This window comes from Pocillopora damicornis, chromosome 12 (assembly GCF_964200805.1).
Source record: "Pocillopora damicornis chromosome 12, jaPocDami1.2, whole genome shotgun sequence".
NCBI lineage: Eukaryota > Metazoa > Cnidaria > Anthozoa > Scleractinia > Pocilloporidae > Pocillopora > Pocillopora damicornis.
The window spans coordinates 143686-163346 of NC_142681.1; the positions used below are offsets into that span (position 1 = coordinate 143686).

The 19661-nt window shown below is 37.1% G+C and overlaps 1 protein-coding gene across 1 annotated transcript; it reads left to right on the forward strand.

Moving 5' to 3' along the window:
- Positions 1-14: 14 nt before the first annotated feature.
- LOC149035941 (protein kintoun-like) lies at positions 15-18744 on the forward strand. Its single transcript, XM_089190173.1, has 17 exons — positions 15-160; positions 1295-1390; positions 2036-2104; positions 8497-8621; positions 9171-9235; positions 9867-9931; positions 10390-10471; positions 10683-10753; positions 11020-11225; positions 12713-12773; positions 12909-12989; positions 13435-13548; positions 14529-14790; positions 15264-15394; positions 16102-16320; positions 17116-17184; positions 17764-18744. Exons 1-17 carry the CDS (start codon positions 116-118, stop codon positions 18592-18594), a joined length of 2592 nt encoding a protein of 863 aa, XP_089046299.1. The 5' UTR covers positions 15-115; the 3' UTR covers positions 18595-18744.
- The last annotated feature ends 917 nt before the right edge of the window (positions 18745-19661 follow it).

Here is a 19661-nt window from a genome sequence, read left to right on the forward strand (position 1 = left end):
ACCTGGTAACTAACTGTGTACATTGACTTGGCTACTAAGCTCGCTTAGAGAAACAAACAGTTAAACCGAAACACACGAATCTGGAGTGTTTAGACTTGGGTTGTTAGCTTCCAAAATGTCTCAGGCTAACGGTAACAAGGAATTTAGCATGACTAAAGAGGTGAGGCAGTTATTCTTGAAAATGTATTGATGGAAAATAAGGCTGTGTTCCTCAGTTTTGTTGCTACTTGAATCGAGAGAATTGTTTGCTCGTGTTCAGCTAATCGAGCCTGTCGTTACAGACCCAAACGTTTTCCAGTCTTTTTCTTCTCAACATAAAGTTGCAGGTGGTATCTCAACGCCCTTTGTGGAAATATAATCTCCTTTTTAAAGCTCAAATTATTGTAGAATATTTTTCAGATTTTATGCGACTTTAAAAAGTCATTTGATTCTTCAGGTTTTGACTAATAATGATGCACAGGCTAAATTGTTGCAAGAGATATTGCCAAGTGATCAGTAGACTTGCCTTAACGGTTCAATTTGCTGGACGTAAATAAATGGGGAGGTTTTGAACTTCTAAATGCATAAAAGTTGCTACTAAGTTCCTTTTAGAGGGTGGTCTTTTATAGGTGCTTTCTTTTGAAAAAAAAATACATAGGAGATTCAATGATAAAAATTTTGTGCACTAACTGAAAATTTTAAGCATCGTTAGAGGATTTTGGTTCAATAGTGACCTCAAATATCCTGCAACATTTTTTTTTTTGTTCTCAAATGTGTCAAAACATAGCTTTTAAGCCCTATAACTACTTTTTTGAACTCTCTGAGGAGGTTTTTTTTTCTTTTTTAAATCAGAAAGAATCACTTAGATATATTAATCAGCAAGTAGCAAAATTCTGATGCTGTGTGCTGCTCATTAGTAATTTCTTAAATGAATTTTAAAATTGCAAAACTGTAAGAATGCAAGGAGCTTGTCAGACTTCCAGTTTGTGATTTAACTGCATGTAAATTGCACTCTGTAGCAGAATACTTCACTTGGTGCAGTATTATGGGGTTCTTGCTCATCCCTCTACCAGCATGTTGATTTTGTTTTAAATCACTAAGGTTTAAGCCATCATTTGCTAAATGTATTTCCATTTTGTCCTGGGCTATGTTGCAATTGGCAAGCTTGTTGAGGGTTAAACAATGTCTAATTATTTCATGGTCCTCAACACTTCTCTTTTGTCCAGTTACACTTAATTTTTTGAGGTCTATGGTGCTTGTCAAATGTTGTCTTTTTCAGAAGACCTCTGTGAGCTAATAAAATTTTTCCATCTAGGAACTTGATAAATTTGAAAAGGCCCTGAAAGATAAAGAGTTTCGAAAATTGCTTGTGGAATATGCTCAAGAGATATCAGATCCAGAAAATAAAAAGGTAAGTTGGTAGAATCACAAGCAGACTCTATTTAAGGTAGAAAATGTGTTACTTGCAATTAAATTTTAATCTGTTTTTAGTGTTAATTGGTGCAAACTGTGGTTGAAGTATGTAACAATAAAAGTCTTTCTATTTTGTAAACCGTGGTGTTAGTAATGATTTCTAGTCCTGAAAAAAGGTGTGACTGTTAAGGTGCAAAAATTACAACAATTTTTTATGCAAGTATGATATTACCAATCAGCTGCTGACATGTCACTCACCTTTTGTGATACTTTGTCTAATTGATGACTACAAAGCATTCACCATTCTCAATCTAAGATTGTTTGCAGGATTTTCTTGATGCAATAAGCAAAGTGATACATTATTGCTTGTCATTATGGAATTTCTCTCGGGTTCATCATATCTTATTAATTTGCTGTGTTCACTTATGCCCTCATGTACTATTCTCCATTTACTTATCTACCATGTAATTGCAACATAATACAATACGATGCACATTTTGTGATATTACCTTTTCTGTGATGTAATTCTGCCATGTGCATTTTCTGCTATTCCCCATTTGTTTCAGGAAACCAAGGTAAGATTACAGATATACAACATTCCTCCCCTCTCAAACACAAAGTTCACAAATATATATTCTTATAGAAATATGAAGAAGAAATAGCACAGATGGAGAAGATGAGAGGAATGGATGTGAAGTTTGTTAATCCTGAGGTACAAGTTTGAAAATTATTGAAATTATGTGAATAACTTAGATCTATCCTACATATGCCAAGAGGTTTTGCCAACATAGCACGCATCACAGAAAGACCCTATGGGTTCCGTATGTGTGTAGTTTACAAGTTTTTATGTGCGGGCTGTAATGCCTGTTATGTTGGTGAAACCTATTGGCATTTATCCATGTTCATTTGTTTAGTACGTTAGTACCTAATAGTATTAGGTAAATTCATCAGGGCTTGTTCTTCATTTGTTTAGTGCGCTAGTGCGTTAGTACCTTAGTACTCGGTGCGGACAACTCATCACGGCTTGTTCTTCATTTGTTTAGTGCGCTAGTACGTTAGTACCTTAGTACTCAGTAAAGACAACTCATCATGGCTTGTTCATCATTTGTTTAGTGCGCTAGTACGTTAGTACCTTAGTACTCGGTACAGACAACCCATGACGGCTTGTTCTTCATTTGTTTAGTGCGCTAGTACGTTAGTACCTTAGTAATTGGTACGGACAACTCATGACGGCTTGTTCTTTATTTGTTTAGTGCGCTAGAATGTTAGGACTGTAGTACTCGGTAGGGAAAACTCATCACGGCTTGTTCTACATTTGCTTAGTGCGCCAGCACGTTAGTACCTAAGTACTTCGTACAGACAACTCATGACGGCTTGTTCTCCATTTGTTTAGTGCGCTAGAACGTAAGGACCGTAGTACTCGGTAGGGAAAACTCATCACGGCTTGCTCTTCATTTGTTCAGTGCGTTAGTACGTTAGTACCTTAGTACTCGGTACAGACAACCCATTACGGCTTGCTCTTCATTTGTTTAGTGCGCTAGAATGTTAGGACTGTAGTACTCGGTAGGGAAAACTCATTACGGCTTGTTCTTCATTTGTTTAGTGCGCAAGTGCGTTAGTGCCTTAGTACTTCGGTACAGACAACCCATGACGGCTTGTTCTCCATTTGTTTTGTGCGCTAGAACGTTAGGACCGTAGTGCTCGGTAGGGAAAAATCATCACGGCTTGTTCTTCATTTGTTTAGTGCGCTAGAACGTTAGGACCGTAGTACTTGGTACGGAAAACTCATGACGGCTTGTTCTTCATTTGTTTAGTGCGCCAGTGCGTTAGTACCTTAGTACTTCGGTTCAGACAACTCATGACGGCTTGTTCTCCATTTGTTTAGTGCGCTAGAACGTTAGTACCTTATTACTTGGTACGGACAACTTATGACGGCTTGTTCTTCATTTGTTTAGTGCGCTAGTACGTTAGTACCTTATTACTTGGTAAGGACAACTTATGACGGCTTGTTCTTCATTTGTTTAGTGGGCTAGAATGTTAGAACCGTAGCACTTGGTAGGGAAAATTCATAACCGCTTGTTCTTCATTTGTTTAGTGCGCCAGTGCGTTAGTACCTTAGTACTTCGGTACAGACAACTCATGACGGCTTGTTCTCCATTTGTTTAGTGCGCTAGAACGTTAGGACCGTAGTACTCGGTAGGGAAAACTCATCACGGCTTGTTCTTCATTTGTTTAGTGCGCCAGCCCGTTAGTACCTTAGTACTTCGGTACAGACAAGTTTTTTTTTACACACTTTTACACACTTTATTTTTCTTTTTCTTACAAAATAATTTAGATTATGTTGACCCGCAGATAGCAAATTTGCTATTCGAGGCGGGTCAATCATCAACAAACATTATTTACAATATATAAAGAAAATTAAAAACTAAATAGTTAGATATTGTTAAATTATAAAAAGAAGCATAACTGGCAAATACATCAATAGTTGTTCAATAAAGTATAGAAGCAAATAAATTAGTACTGAAAGCAATCGGATCAATTTGTTTTAATTATGCAGTCCTTAAGTTTAGAGGAGATCTTTTCAACATCAAGATAAGAATCTTCATTATCTAGTATCTGAAATAAAGACATTTTAATTTGTTTATTAAAGGAATGTTTTGATAACGTTTTGAATTCTTTCGGTATCTTATTCCAAATTTTGACACCAACACGCGAGAAAGCCTTTTTTTGTAGGTTAAGTCTAGAGTACTTTGTACTAAAGAGCTGCGATTTGGATGATCGAGTATTGTAGGTATGAATATGAGATGTTTTAGTAAATAGTTTCAAAATATTAATGGGAGCCCTCTGGTTGTGCACGTCAAACATAAGTTTACTTACGGCTTCATAATATAGGAACGTAACAGGCAGAATTTTTGCTTTGGCAAAAAAAGGGATGGCATGCTCTCTTCGATCGGTGAAATAGATTAAGCGCAAAACTCGCTTTTGAAGAACTAAAATCTTGTTTAAATAAGCATTTGACGCATTGCCCCAGGCAAGGAGTCCATAAGTTTTATAAGGTAGAATTAATGAATTGTAAATATTTACAAGGATAGTAGAGGGAACGAAGTACCTCAGCTTTGCAATCATCCCTATTGTTTTACTTATTTTTGCGATAACAGAGTCAACATGGTTTTTCCATGACAAATTTTGATCAATTTAAACGCCTAGATATTTGATATAACTTTTTTGCTCTAAACTAACTCTTCGGTTTGTCTGCATGCAATGCATTTTTTTCTGACGAGGACGAAAAATTAAGAAATTTGATTTTTTTGTATTCAATGTCAACCTATTTGTAGTTAACCAGTCATGTACGTTATTCAACTCTACATTAACTGTTTGCTCGATCGCCTTAAGATTCTTATCAGCATAAAGTATATTAGTATCATCCGCAAAGAGATAAAATTTTAGTTTATCAGAACAAAGGTGAATGTCATTTATGTAAAGTAAAAATAGAAGAGGTCCAAGGACTGATCCCTGGGGGACACCACAGGGGGAGATAAGTTTTGTTGATAAGTGCTCTCCAATCTGAATTGTTTGTGTTCTATTTTTTAAATATGATTGAAACCAGTCATTTATCAATCCACGGAAACCGTAAAAGTTCAATTTATCGAGTAATATTTCATGATTGACCGTATCAAATGCCTTTTTCAGGTCAATGAAGACACCGCATGAGAAGTACCGTTTATCCATATTACGTAGTATATCTTCGACAATATCAAGTACTGCATGCTCTGTGGAATGTGACTTGCGAAAGCCATACTGTGAGGAGTACAATAGGTTGTTTTTGTCAACAAGTCATGACGGCTTGTTCTCCATTTGTTTAGTGCGCCAGTACGTTAGTACCTAAGTACTCGGCTCTGACAACTCATCACGGCTTGTTCTTCATTTGCTTAGTGCGCTTGTACCTTAGTACTCGATACAGACAACTCATCATGGCTTGTTCTTCATTTGTTTAGTGCGCTAGTACGTTAGTAACTTAGTACTTGGTACGGACAACTCATGACGGCTTGTTCTTCATTTGTTTAGTGCGCTAGAATGTTAGGACCGTAGTACTCGGTAGGGAAAACTCATCACGGCTTGTTCTTCATTTGTTTAGTGCGCCAGCACGTTAGTACCTTAGCACTTCGGTACAGACAACTCATGACGGCTTATTCTCCATTTGTCTAGTGCGCTAGAATGTTAGGACCGTAATACTCGGTAGGGAAAACTCATCACGGCTTGTTCTTCATTTGTTTAGTGCGCCAGCACGTTAGTTCGTTAGTGCTTCGGTACAGACAACTCATGACGGCTTGTTCTCCATTTGTTTAGTGCGCTAGAATGTTAGGACCGTAGTACTTGGTACGGACAACTTATGACGGCTTGTTCTTCATTTGTTTAATGCGCCAGTACGTTAGTACCTTAGTACTCGGTACCGACAATTCATGACGGCTTGTTCTCCATTTGTTTAATGCACTAGGACGCTAGGACCGTAGTACTCGGTACGAACAACTCATCACGGCTTGTTCTTCATTTGTTTAATGCGCCAGTACGTTAGTACCTTAATACTCGGTACCGACAACTCATGACGGCTTGTTCTCCATTTGTTTAATGCACTAGGACGCTAGGACCGTAGTACTCGGTACGAACAACTCATGACGGCTTGTTCTCCATTTGTTCAGTGCGCTAGTACGTTAGTACTGTAGTACTCGGTATCGACAACTCATGACGGCTTGTTCTTCATTTGTTTAGTGCGCTAGTACGATAGTACCGTAGTACTCGGTACGGACAACTCATCACAGCTTGTCCTTCATTTGTTTGGTTTTACTAGTGCGTTAGTACTTTAGTATTCAGTACAGACAACTCATGACGGCTTGTTCTTTATTTGTTTAGGACGGTAGTACGTTAGTACTTTAGTACTCGGTTCGGTTAACTCATCTCGGCTTGTTCTTCATTCGTTTCGTGCGCTAGTTCGTTAGTACCATAGTACTTCAGTACTCTGTACTGACAACTCATCACAGCTTGTTCTTCATTTGTTTAGTGCGCTAGTAGGTTAGTACCGTAGTACTCAGTACTGACAACGCATGACGGCTTGTTCTCCATCTGTGTAGTGTGCTAGTACGTTAGTACCTTAGTACTCGGTAGTGACAACTCATCACGGCTTGTTCTCCATTTGTTTGGTGCGCTAGTAAGTTAGTACCATAGTACTTGGTACAGACAACTCGTGACGGCTTGTTCTTCATTTGTTTAGTGCACTAGTACGTTAGTACTGTAGTACTCGGTACGGACAACTCATGACGGCTTCTTCTTCATTTGTTTAGTGCGCTAGTACGATAGTACCGTAGTACTCGGTATGGACAACTCATCACAGCTTGTCCTTCATTTGTTTGGTTTTTAGTAGTGCGTTAGTACCGTAGTACTCAGTACAGACAACTCATGACGGCTTGTTCTTTATTTGTTTAGGGCGGTAGTATGATAGTACTTTAGTACTCGGTTCGGTTAACTCATCACGGCTTGTTCGTCATTCGTTTAGTGCGCTAGTTCGTTAGTACCATAGTACTTTAGTGCTCGGTACCGACAACTCATCACGGCTTGTTCTTCATTCGTTTAGTGCGCTAGTTCGCTAGTACCATAGTACTTTAGTACTCGGTACTGACAACTCATCACGGCTTGTTCTTCATTTGTTTAGTGCGCTAGTAGGTTAGAACCGTAATACTCGGTACTGACAACTCATGACGGCTTGTTCTTCATTTGTTTAGTGTGCTAGTATGTTAGTACCTTAGTACTCGGTAGTGACAACTCATCACGGCTTGTTCTCCATTTGTTTGGTGCGCTAGTATGTTAGTACCTTAGTACTTGGTACAGACAACTCATCACAGCTGGTCCTTCATTTTATTTGATTTTACTAGTGCGTGAGTACTGTAGTGCTCAGTACAGACAACTCATGATGGCTTGTTCTTTATTTTTTTAGGGCGCTAGTACCTTAGTACTGTAGTACTGGGTACAGTTGACTCATAGCTTGTTCATTTATTTGGTGTGCTAGTACGTTATTACTTTAGTATGGACGACTCATTACTTGTTCTTCATTTGTTTAGTGCGCTAGTACGTTAGTACCACAGCACTCGGTACGGATGACTCATGTTATCAACTTATCTTTTTCTTAACCGATTATTTCATTAATTAATAATTCTTAGCACAGATGTAGATAAACAGATAAAAGAAAGATAAAGTTTTCAGGCTGCTAATGGGCAAGAACAGCACAAGGATTAAAAAAGCAAAATAAATAAGTCTGGTCGAATCAGCTTAATTTTAATAGTACCTTAATCACCCATACTAAGCAGAAAAACTAGAAAAAAGATTCCTATTTTGGGCATGGTATCATATTTTTGTACAATGTCGCATTCTATGTTCAGATGAGTGTTCAATAACATCTTAGCTCATACTTCTTAAAATCAAAGAAGCTATTCACATTCAACCGGAGCAACCTACAGTTAATAATAAACTTTATCATGTTAATTTAAAACTTTTGTCATAATTGCATACATTATTAAATGTCTCTATTGTTTGTTTTGTCCAATGAACATTTTATTATACACTTTAAATTAATTTTGTACTTTGTATAAATCAGAACTGAAGATGACAGAAGAACTGTTGAAATATGTTTCTAACAAATGTCATATATTTTCTTAAATTATTTTCAATTTACCTTTTAAAAATCCTGAAGGGGCATTTTTATGATCTGTAAAAGGTTAAAAAAGCAGATCCTTAGGTTTTGTTGGGATCTAAAGGATTTTTATAAGACTTTGCTGGGATTTTGAAGGTATTTGCAACTTTGATTAAAAAAACTTGGAGTTGTAGTGCTATTGATGTTATTCTTCCTACTATCTTGTTTATATATCACAACTAAGACTGAAGTGGAAATCTAGGGATCATTAAAGGTTTGAATTTGGTATAGTGGTGTGTATACATTGAAAACTATTACAAGGGTCACTTTTAAGCCATCAGGTTAAAAAGTACCTCAGGTCAGCAAATATGTGGTGTGATAACTTTATCATGTGTTTAGATTTCATTCTTGCATTTTGTTTACAGGATGGTTATGTTGTAAAAACAACAGATCTTGGGAGTGGTATCAAAGTATTTGTCAACATTTCCTTGAATCAACATATTGGGGAAGCATCTTCACAATATACTGAAAGAGAGGAGAATGGAAAGAAGTAAGTGGTTTGCATATTACAGTTATTTCTAAGTCAGAAACTTCTTGAGTTGTGTCCATTGACATCCAAGTGGATTACACTTGAACCTCAAATGGGAGACATGTAAGGAGTCAGTGCTAAGTGTCTCCTGGAATGGACTTGTTCACTCAGAGAATTTTTGTTTGAGTCAAGATCAAAATTTTTGTCCTTTGAACAGAGTTTTCCTATCAAAGTTACTTACTAACAGTGTGTAAAACTTGTTCATTATGTGCAGAGGTTGGATTCATTTTATTTTGTATTCTCTACATCTCTTCAAGCCTGTACATTCTGTTTGGTATTCCATCTTTTGCATTTAAATATCAGTGTCACCTTCACCCATCTTCTGTAAGCTGTGTGATTAATAACAAGGCCTTTGATTGTCATAGAACTGACACAAATAGTGGTGTAAACTTTTGAGTTTTCAAATATTTTTTTTTTCTGTTTTGTTAGAGAGACCTTTTGTAATTCATACTTTGTAATCTTTGGTGCACATCTCCAACTGATGCCATTCTTAACTATTTTCAAATGTAGGAGAGCTGGCTATCAGTGGAATATTCCTTACAGCTTATCACAACCCAGAGAGGATGTTGATAGAGGTATGGTGTGGAAGAATGTTTCCATTAAGCCCTGAAAAGTGATGTCTTTTGTACTTGAGCTTATCTCTAGAGAATACAAGTGTATTGACCCTTTAACTCCCAAGATCTGAATGTAAATTCTCTGTTCAAGCTACTATACATTTCATTGCTAATAAGTTGTGAGAATAGGGTGTTAGATTAAGTTAACAACTTCTATCTGATAAATTTGAGTATTCCTATTACCTGTTTGCTATAGAATGTATGGATATAATGAGGAGAAGTTATATGTTAAGCACTTCTGGGAGTTAAAGGGTTAAGGTTGATGTTCAATCTCAGATCTGTTATTGTTCATTTGCTGACCATTGCTTGTGCTTCATATAAAAAATAACCCGAATTTAAAGGAGAAGTTGAAAAAATTGGTCAGTCAACATTTTATTGTATTTTCATGTGCATAGAGAGGATTGAAGCAGCTACAGTTCTCCATTATTTATTGTGTTTTATCAAGCTAGTTGCCTAATCTTCAGCAAAGGTCTCAGGCTTTTAGCCATTTGAAACTATATCTTGGCAAATAATTGAACAACACTTGGTGTTGTTGTCTGTGCAGATGAATTTCTTTTGATTCAAGTCCTTGTATGTAATTTGTTACATGTAGCTGGCAAGCCCTGTACTGTGTATGATGTCATATTCCATCCAGACACTTACAAGAAAGGTCAAGAGGTGTGATTGAGCTCCTTAAGATATCAAACAATTTTTTATGTCAATGTTTCAGTGATCAAAGATTGCCAGATCACAGGTGAAGATGACAAACATCCCATTCTATCCTTCATTAGATATGAATTTATTTCTACAATCTGCTAGTACTGTAGCTCATAAAATATTCTATGCTTAGATAAGACCCTTGAAGAACATATTGCATGATCACTCACTCCTAAGAAGCAATGAATGTCCAAAGTAATACTTGTAATTTTACATAAACACATGAAGCTACTTGAGAAAAACCCAAATTGATTCTGTATAAAATTTCTAATGATAAGAGACAGTGCCAAGATGTTTGCTATCTTGATAGGGCCTGTGACAAAAGTGGAAGGAGTTTGTCAAGAGAAAAGGTCACTTTCTGTGATGATCTAATAGAGTTAGATGTAAAGGAGTTAATTATGATTTTATGTATTAATTAGGACAAGAGATTTAAACAGTTGATGATTGACACTGCTTTAGATGGAATTCTGAGAGAGTTTAGAGCAAGACTGGACAAGAAAAGTGGGTACATTTAAAAACACACTGATAATGTTGCAACTGGTTCTTACTAATTATTCTTCTTATTATTAATTTAAATATTATTTTTATAGTCACTGTTTTGTTTCCTCAGAAACAAAGCGCATTTATTTTGTCTTCAGGTTGAGCTATTTACATGCAAGGGTGTAGTAGCCAAATAAAAATTTTTACAAAATCTAAACTTAATATCTTTTAGACCTTAAATTCCCAAAGATGAAGTTCAAGGGAGTTAAACAGTCTACAGTTATAAGAACAAAGACAAGTGAGGTATACTACATTATTACCAATTTTAGTCCTAAATTTAATGTCAGCACAATCATGGCTGTTCAAATGGCTTACTTGTATATCCAAATAAGACTTGACTATATCAAACTTTTCTCTTCCGTTTCTCAGAGAAAAAACATCGTGACCATTACATAAGGATACGGTAGTCAATAATATACTATAAAGATACCATTACCCAGGAAATATTGTCATCATATTAACATGGGGTAGTATGCAAAATAAATTTTTGTCAATATTCCTCTGTATAGGTGCCTGAAGATTCAGCTGAGATGATGATTGGTGATGCAAAATTTCCATATCCCTATGGTGATGAACCAACAGTTGTGACCAAGGAGAAAAAACCAACAGTCAAGGATGGGCATAGACATAGAAAGAAGACGGATGAGCCCAGTGTACCAGAGTTTAGAATTGTGCATCGAGGGCTTATTGATCTTCAGAACTTCACAAATGCAAGGTGCTACTATGATCAGTATTAATTTTTATAATAGCCAGTGGAATACCAAAAAAAGCCATACCACCATTTTTTAAAACTGATTTTTGCAACTTTTTTATTTGAAATCAAGCTATAAAATTGCATAGTTTAAGTGTCAGTTGCAAAATTTGCACTGGAATTTCAAAGTGGGGGGCACACAGGGGTCACAGCCTCCCACTTCCTGTGCCATGTTCTCCTGTCCCCTGTACATTTGTGCCCCTCTGCCTCCCCGCTCCTGCCCTTCATTGTATTACTTCTGCCTTCAGGTAAATAAAAAGGATCAGAAAACTGGGTTTTTGGCAAACAGTGCCAAAACTTATCATTCATGATCATTCTCTGGCATTGCAGGGAGGGGAGGTAATTTTCTTAAGATGAACATTATTACAGGCTAGTTGTCACTGACCTGGTTATCAGAGTTAGACTATCAATTCTAGCATCTCACTATAGAGAAGAAAGTTGCAGCCCATTGTGTAATCTAATAGCTATTGCAGTTTCAAATGTGTATTTACTTGCATTTCAGAATCCCTTTTTTACTGGGATTATGCCACTTAGAAAGCATACCTGAAAGCAAAACGCAACCTTAAGAGTTCAGTACTTTTTACTAATTTTCACCAGTTTCACCAATTGCATATGCATTGCACAGAATTATGACATTCTCAAATCTTAAATTGTCATTTTGATTGTGCCACTATTATGGTCAGTAATAATAGATCACATCCAACCAACTTAGTGGCCCTCACTGTATGAAATGCTTGTATGCATAGACAAATGGAATGACAAATTACACTGTTATTGTAACACCCCCAATAAATTGTTAAATCACTAATATTTTTGAGCTCTGATTATGATGCGCCAATCACACCTATTGCTTCTAATTACTTGCAAACCTGAAATGATTGTGAGACGGTTATCGTCTTCTACCATCTTCTGTAGTGTCAGGGCAAGAACTAAAAATATAATGTGCTTGTGGCTATAAGCCAGAAATCACAAAAGGAGAGAACTCGACTGTGTATCAAGTGTGAATGTCAAATTATGAAAATACTCCGAAAAAAAATGATCAGTAGTACTGGGAAACATAGGGTGAAAATTTGGTCAAGATTGGAATTCGATTGTTACACTCATTCCCACACCCACTCATCCTGACAACATATGTGGCTTTGCTTCTTATAGGAGGCAGTAGCCTCAATAAACAACAAACAAGTGTCTTTTTAATTTCTGCTCCCTCTTCCTGCCCCCTGTTCTCTTAGGGCTCGTGCCCTCCTGTCCCCTCTACTTCAAAGAATACCATCACCTGGAACTTGCAGTTGAAAAATACATTGTGGGCTGCATATACTTCTACCACTATCCTCTAATTATTCCTCATTTAGCCACCTGGGCTGAAAAAGTCAAATTCTTGTGTAGTTTGTGGAAGAGATCAGTAGCATTAAAATCTTCTCTCCTTATAAGTTATTGTCATAATTTGAATGCAGGGATTCTAATCCTACTACAAGACCTAAAGAACTTGTTGTCTACATTGACTTGCCATTGTTGGTAAGTTACATGTGCTGTTTTGTTTACTGGATTGAACCCTTAACTCTCACATGACTGTATATATATCTTATATTTCATAAGTGGGAAAAACTATTCCATACTGCCACATATAAACCCCCTTTTTGTGATCCGCAGGAGTCTGCTGCACCTTTGGAGTTGGATATTCTTGAGAAACAGCTGGTGTTGGGTTGTGAGAAGCCTCGTTACAATTTAGACATATCCTTATTATTTATCAAAGAGCTACTGCCTCAGTCCTTGTACAATTTAAAGATTATGTGGAGTGAAATAGACATTATTAGTTGAGCAAATACATTCACTGGGGGATTCATCTGCACAAATAAGAAACACAGGCCTCAAGAGTAGTTCATCAAGACTCAGTGGAGAGTGTTTGGGTTCATAACCGTGACCATTCATTGTGTTTTTTAAGTGGGACCCTTTTCTCTCACCATGTCTCTTTCCACCTAGTTGTTTACATGGGTTCATGCAAAGTGTCGGGATGCTTGATAAATTGTTTGGAGGTTACTTGCAATAGACAAGCATCTTATGCAACTGGAAGCAAAGATAAACTCTTCCTGTAATAAGGGATTGAAACCAGTCAACTTAACCAATCACATTCATGTTACAGTGCAAGAAAAATGAATTTTGCCTTAATATGAAGCACATAGCACTTCCTTATCCAATAGATGAAGAAAATGGATCAGCTAAATTTGACATAAGCAAGAGACAGCTGACTGTTACTTTACCTGTATTACCAGCTACGGATATTCCTCAAATGGTGGGTATGGTTATTTATCTGTTCAGCAGTGCAATAGAATGTTAAGGAGGATCTACATACTGGTCAATCCTGGGCCTACTGAAATCAGAAAATATGTGCACCCAAGGAATGGTCCCTGACTGACCACCTTTCTAATTTTAATATTTAATTATTAAATTTGTTAATTATGTATGAGTTAATTAGCCACTTGTGTATCTACATTTGAGTCACATGGATGCCTCTTGATACCCTGGTAAAAAACAGGTGAGCAAGTGTATTTGGATATCCAAACACAGGGAAAATCATAACCTTTGAACATACTCCCCTGCTTGAGTAAGGAGCATTTTCTCTTGCATGAGGCTAACAAATTTTGGAAAACATTAACAGCCCACCTATCTTAAGTTTGTACTGTGTACTTTTTGGCATTGAATTTTTGAGCAAAAAAAAAACTTTCTCCAGGCAACTTCCTGGTATTTGAAACTTGAAAGACTTTTCCATAGCTGCTTCTTCCATTCATCAAAATTGCAACTGAGAAGGTCCATGCAAACTGATGCCTCTAGTGAAAAAAGACACCAACCTTTCTTGAAACTGACTGGAAATATGTGCATAAATTATGTTAATGAAACAAAGGAAGCAAAAACCTGATAAATACAGTCATGAATTTTTGCTTTGTTAGTGGGTTTATTGTTCATGAATTTCTAAACACTTGAAAACAGTCATAGCACTTAGCCTTCTGCCTCACTTTTATCATGAATAGAAACCCTGATAAAACACTCAATCAATATGAGGTAAGAGAATATTTTAACAAAGCACTGAAGAACATTTGTGACAGAAATTCACTTTGATTGAACTTAAAAATGAATTGGAAATTTTTCCCCCCAGTCCCCATTTACCTCTTGCTTGCTCTGGTAATGAGCAAGACAACAGAATGTCAGAGAAAATGCAAAAAACTGCACAGGGTTTAGCATTGCCCACCCCTAATTTTATTTGGTTTCCTTCAGGATGTGGGAATTGTTGCAGGTGACCAAGTAAAAGATGAGCAATGTAGAAATGAGGAACGACCAAATTCACCCCAAACAAGCAACCAAGATGAAGAACTTTCATCTGGAGAACTTCAACAGCCCAAACGTGAATCTGTGGAGCAAACTTTAAAGGATAATATAAGAACTTTGCTTGATAAGGGTACTGAAGAGAATGAAGCATTTGACGTCTGTGACTTGGAAGATGAAACAGACATTCGGTTTAAGCTGCCAAGTTCCTCAGGTTTGTCTTTTCTCAATTAAAGACCCATCGTAACTGTAACATGGGATTCCTAAGTCTCACTTCCAACAACATGTATTATGCATTTTTTTAAAATCAATTTACATAATTGAGTGTTATATTAAACACCTTCTTAATAAATAATTTTGTCCAGACTTTTGGCCCCGACTTTGTGGGGTTATTGCAAGAAGGAATATTGCCTGTAGAAGTCAAGATAAGGAATTGTTGAGGTCATTTTCATTTGAGAAATGTTTTATGCTCTGCTTGTGAAAGGGAGAGGAAGATTTTAGTTGAAATTTTTATGAACCTCTCTGTTTGGACTTTTCTATTCAGTTGTACTTACAAGAGACACACCTCCCCTCAATAAATAAAATGATAAAATAAAATGCTCTGATAACCTATCAACCATCCTTTGATCAAATTTGAAACTATGATATGCAAGAACAATGACAATTTTTGTTTTTTTGTTTTTTTAGAGTTCACCTCTCCTTGTTTCTTTACTACCCCACCCTACAGATACCACCAGTGTGATGATGTAATCACAGTTATTATTGATGTCCCAAATATTGCACTTGACTCAGTTTCATTGGGATTCAAAAAGAATAAGGTTGGCAAATATCCCTGTTAGTTCCATATGATCTGTAAAACTCAACTATCTGTTGTTTATGAGTTGAAACCAGGCAGCCTGGAAAAAAGTGATAATCAGCCATGGTATATATTGCCTTGAATTCACTAACGTGCTCTCAAAGGGATTGATTTTGTCAAGTATGAGAAAGAAAGAATAGTTGAAGTTTCAGCATACCTTTAATATTGTTTCACTAGGTCAGGTTAAACATTTTGGAAGGTCAGGAAATAGGGAATTTTATTTTGATTCATTAGTGTGATTCAGAAACATATTGATAAAGTTTGTCTTACTGCAAATGCTGATGTCTGGTCAAAGCACTTAAATAATCTTGCAACTCATTAAAGGGACTGGCAATATCCATGGTAACTTTGTATATCAGAAATATACAGGTTTTCATTGAGGAATGTAGTGTCTGGAAAATAGTGTGTAGTGACAGGTAAATATTCTTCATGTTTGAATACATAATAGCTGAAGCCATCACAATTTAGTTAAAGAATTCTGTGTTTAAGCTGGAGAATTCTGCATATCAGCTGGAGAACTATCTGATTTCTGATTTTTAATTTCTGATTCCTAATGAAGTCTCTGAAATAGGATAACATCTGTTTGTATCACTAGGAATGTGACAACTTAAACTTTTTCACTTTGTTGATTTATTGATGTACTTGATTCAACACCTTTACCTTGTTTAGGCATACATAAGTTTCCCATCTGGAAAGTCTTACCCAGGAGAGCTGCCTGCACCGGATTATGCCTTGTATCTGCAGTTCCCAGATGATCATAACCTTGATGCAGATCTCAGTAACATTGATGTCAGTGAGGGAAACCTTGTTCTGAACCTTTACAAACAGGAATCCTGCAAGGGGCTGTGGGATAGTTTTGAGGCAGGTTCAGGAGAAGAAAATTTAAAGGTGAGCATATTAACTGATTTCATCAGATTTATTTTTGTTTTGGGTTTGATAACCAATTGCAGAACACTCCATGAGCTCATAGGTCACTAGCCTTTGTCTTTTGATATCTTAACTTTCGTTTTTGTTTATACTTTTCCGTTTTTGTTTTTCTAGTGTGGATTGGTGTGTCATTAATCTTATTGATAGTGTAGTCCACTGTTTTGTTAAATGTGTTTAGGTACATTTTGGTACAAGTGGGTGTGGCTTTCACCTTGCCAGTTAATTTTATTGCTTGATCTGATGGTGTCTTTTAAATTACCTTCCTCACTGTGTGCTGACAAATGCTAGTTTCTAGGTGATTCAACTTAGTGACAATTAGTTTTGTGCATTTTGGATGGTATTCTTCATCAACATATTAATAACTGTTAATGAAGGTGTAAGTGCCACATCTGGGATATCGGAGTGGTGCAGTGAGGGTGCAATCTTACAAGCCCAGTGGCCTATAAGAGTTATAGGTTATGCTGGTTTATAAAGCATAATACTAACCAGCCACTTCTGCATATGGTATGTTGGTCTATGGCGAGGAAACCCCCCCCCCCCTCCCCTTTCCCCTTTCCCCCTTCCCTTACGCATTTCACGAGATTTCCCTGACAGCTTTCTTGGTGTCCACTTGTTTTCCTTGGTGAATAGAGACACGGTCAGTGTCTTACTCGAGAACACTATTGTTGATCCACTAAATCTCCCATTTGTTCCTGTACTAATTGGCTTTTAATTATCACATGGTCCCATAAGTGGTGGATGTCCTTTATTTTGTAGACTCAGTTCCTTGTTTCTGAAAAAATGGTTGATGTGATGATGGATGACATTGCCGAGCAGGATCCGTGGGTATGTGATTTGTTCGCACGACAGGTTTTTCTATGACAAGTTTACCTTGGGAGTTTGGACCAAAAACATTAAATCCTGTTATTCAAACACTGACATACCATGTTTTGAACAGGGAGACTTGTTAAGGAAACACTTGTCAGGGACAAAATTTGTGCGTGACTTGAAAAAATGAAAGGTGCCGGGGAAACAGCAAGGGATTTCAAGTAATTTCTACTAAAGCAAGTCGCGAGTCAATTACTGTTATGACTCAAGCATTTTCATACTATCAGTTATAACTGAATCTTCATGAGACGTTTTTTATTTCAAAGAAATGCGATGCATAGCTTCTTAAAGCTCAACCAGCTTAAAAGAGTTGAAAGTGACTGTAGCTATTTTGTCTGTAGTTTTACTGGCTAGACGGTGTGGAAAAGTAAATGCTACAGGTACAAAAACTCCCACTTCCCCTCTGTGAACTAACACAATGTACCACCTTCAGCTTTAACACGTGGGATCTGCAGGCCCATCAACCTGTGCTGCCTCAGTGTTTACTCTGTTCAGTGTTATTTACTGTTTCATTTTCCATTTTCCTGTCCGTTGTAGTCCATCGCTGCTCCTAATGGTGAAGCACATGCGAAAGTTTCTTCTCTTACCGATGACTGCCTCAGCCTTGGGATAGAGAGAACTGATCTAGGAAACAGCCATGAAAACGAAGAATTCTCTGAATCTCACATTAACGCTAAGGACGAGAAACTAGACAAAAGGCGAATGGGAGACAGCATCAGTTCTTACGAGGAAATTAAAGTGACTGAGGTTGTGAAAGATCTTGAAAGAACCCAACTAGACGATAGCCCACCGATAACAAAATTAAATGACGAAGGAAATGGAGAGACCGTGATGTCGGACTCAGAGAACCCTGAGAGCGAAGAAGCGAGCGCGGAAAAGAGCGACAGCTTTGTGCCAATTGATGTTATAAGCAACGCAGTAAAAAGCAGGAGATCGATTTTGAGAAGGACTTCAAGTACGTCCACCGATGATTCACAAGGTGACGAGAATGAGTGGAACGGAGTACCCGACTCCCCAAGCAAGAAAAATGTACGATTTAATCTCAACCCTAATGTTCGTGTATTTAGCAACAAGAAAGATAAAAAGAAAAGGAAATTAGAGGCAAGATTGAAAGCTGAAGCACGAAAACATTCATTTGAAAGTGAATCAAGTGGGTCTGAATTTAGCAATGGGACGTCACCCGTAGATATCGGGACAGGATGGGACGCGTTTGATGATCAATCCCGGGGGACAGGGACTTCTTCCGAAAATGGAGATAAGGGACCTAATGCGGATGATATACAATCTAAAGATGATAATGTAAGTAACCAAGCCGGAGTAGAAGCTTTTGGGATGGCCAACAATTTGATCTTTGAACTCGATGACTAGCCATTTGTCGGCGCTCAAATCTTGGTGATTGTTATTGCATCGTTTTGAAGAGGGTTATAGTTACATATGCAGCGTATGTATTTTAATTCAATTCAAACAAAGTGACCTCTCTGAAGCACACGAAACAAATAAAATTAACGTTGATCTTTATTCAAATGTTCCTTTTTTTTGTACTTCCTGGAAACATGAAGAGAAGTCGCCAGATTTTTAATTACTTTTACAATGTGGTTTTTTTTAAACCACGCTGCTAAATATAAGGGAAGCCCAAAATAATATTCAGTGGATGACAAATACCAAACAGATGAAAATAATCAATTAAACAACAAAGATGCGTTAGGATGAATAGGATTAAGGGCGGATTACGAAGGAAAGCTTCGAACATTTTAAGTCTCGGTTTTTCTAGATGCACAAATTGTAACGTGGCGTCTTCCTTTTTGAGTTAATATTTTTTTAGTGGTACGTTGCTCGTTGCACCTATCAGATCGCCGCATTTGGGTTTGCGTCTCGCACCAATCAGATTGCTGCATATGGGTATGTATTTAATTGCGTATTTCACACACAGAGGGCAAAGTCCAGGTAGACTACAACTAATCAAGGAGCCCTCGGAATTATTATCCTTTTCTCTTATTAAATGTATCTTCACTTATTCGAGATCGCAATATATCTTTCGTTAGGGTCTATTGGAGATACAACAGAGTTTCAGTTTGCTTTTCGTAGTAAAATTACGTGGAATTATATTATTCAGGCCACAAACTGTAGACAAATAATTTTGATTTTCTTCCTGTTAGAGGAACGGCAGTAAGCGTAGTCTCTTTCGCAACCGTTGTTTGGTCTCATCACGCAACGCGCTTTCTCTCCAACGGGGAATAGATGGCGTTGTGTGACGAGACCAAACAACTGCTGCATTAGTAAGTATAGCACCGAGGCATTACATTTTTGCTTGGAAGTATTTCGACAATAGAGACAATAGACTATAAAGTAATTGAGTGAGTTCAGATAAATAAGGGTTTTTTCTTACGCTTAATATGAAGTAATGCGATATTTTCATCCGTTTGAATGTTATGCTC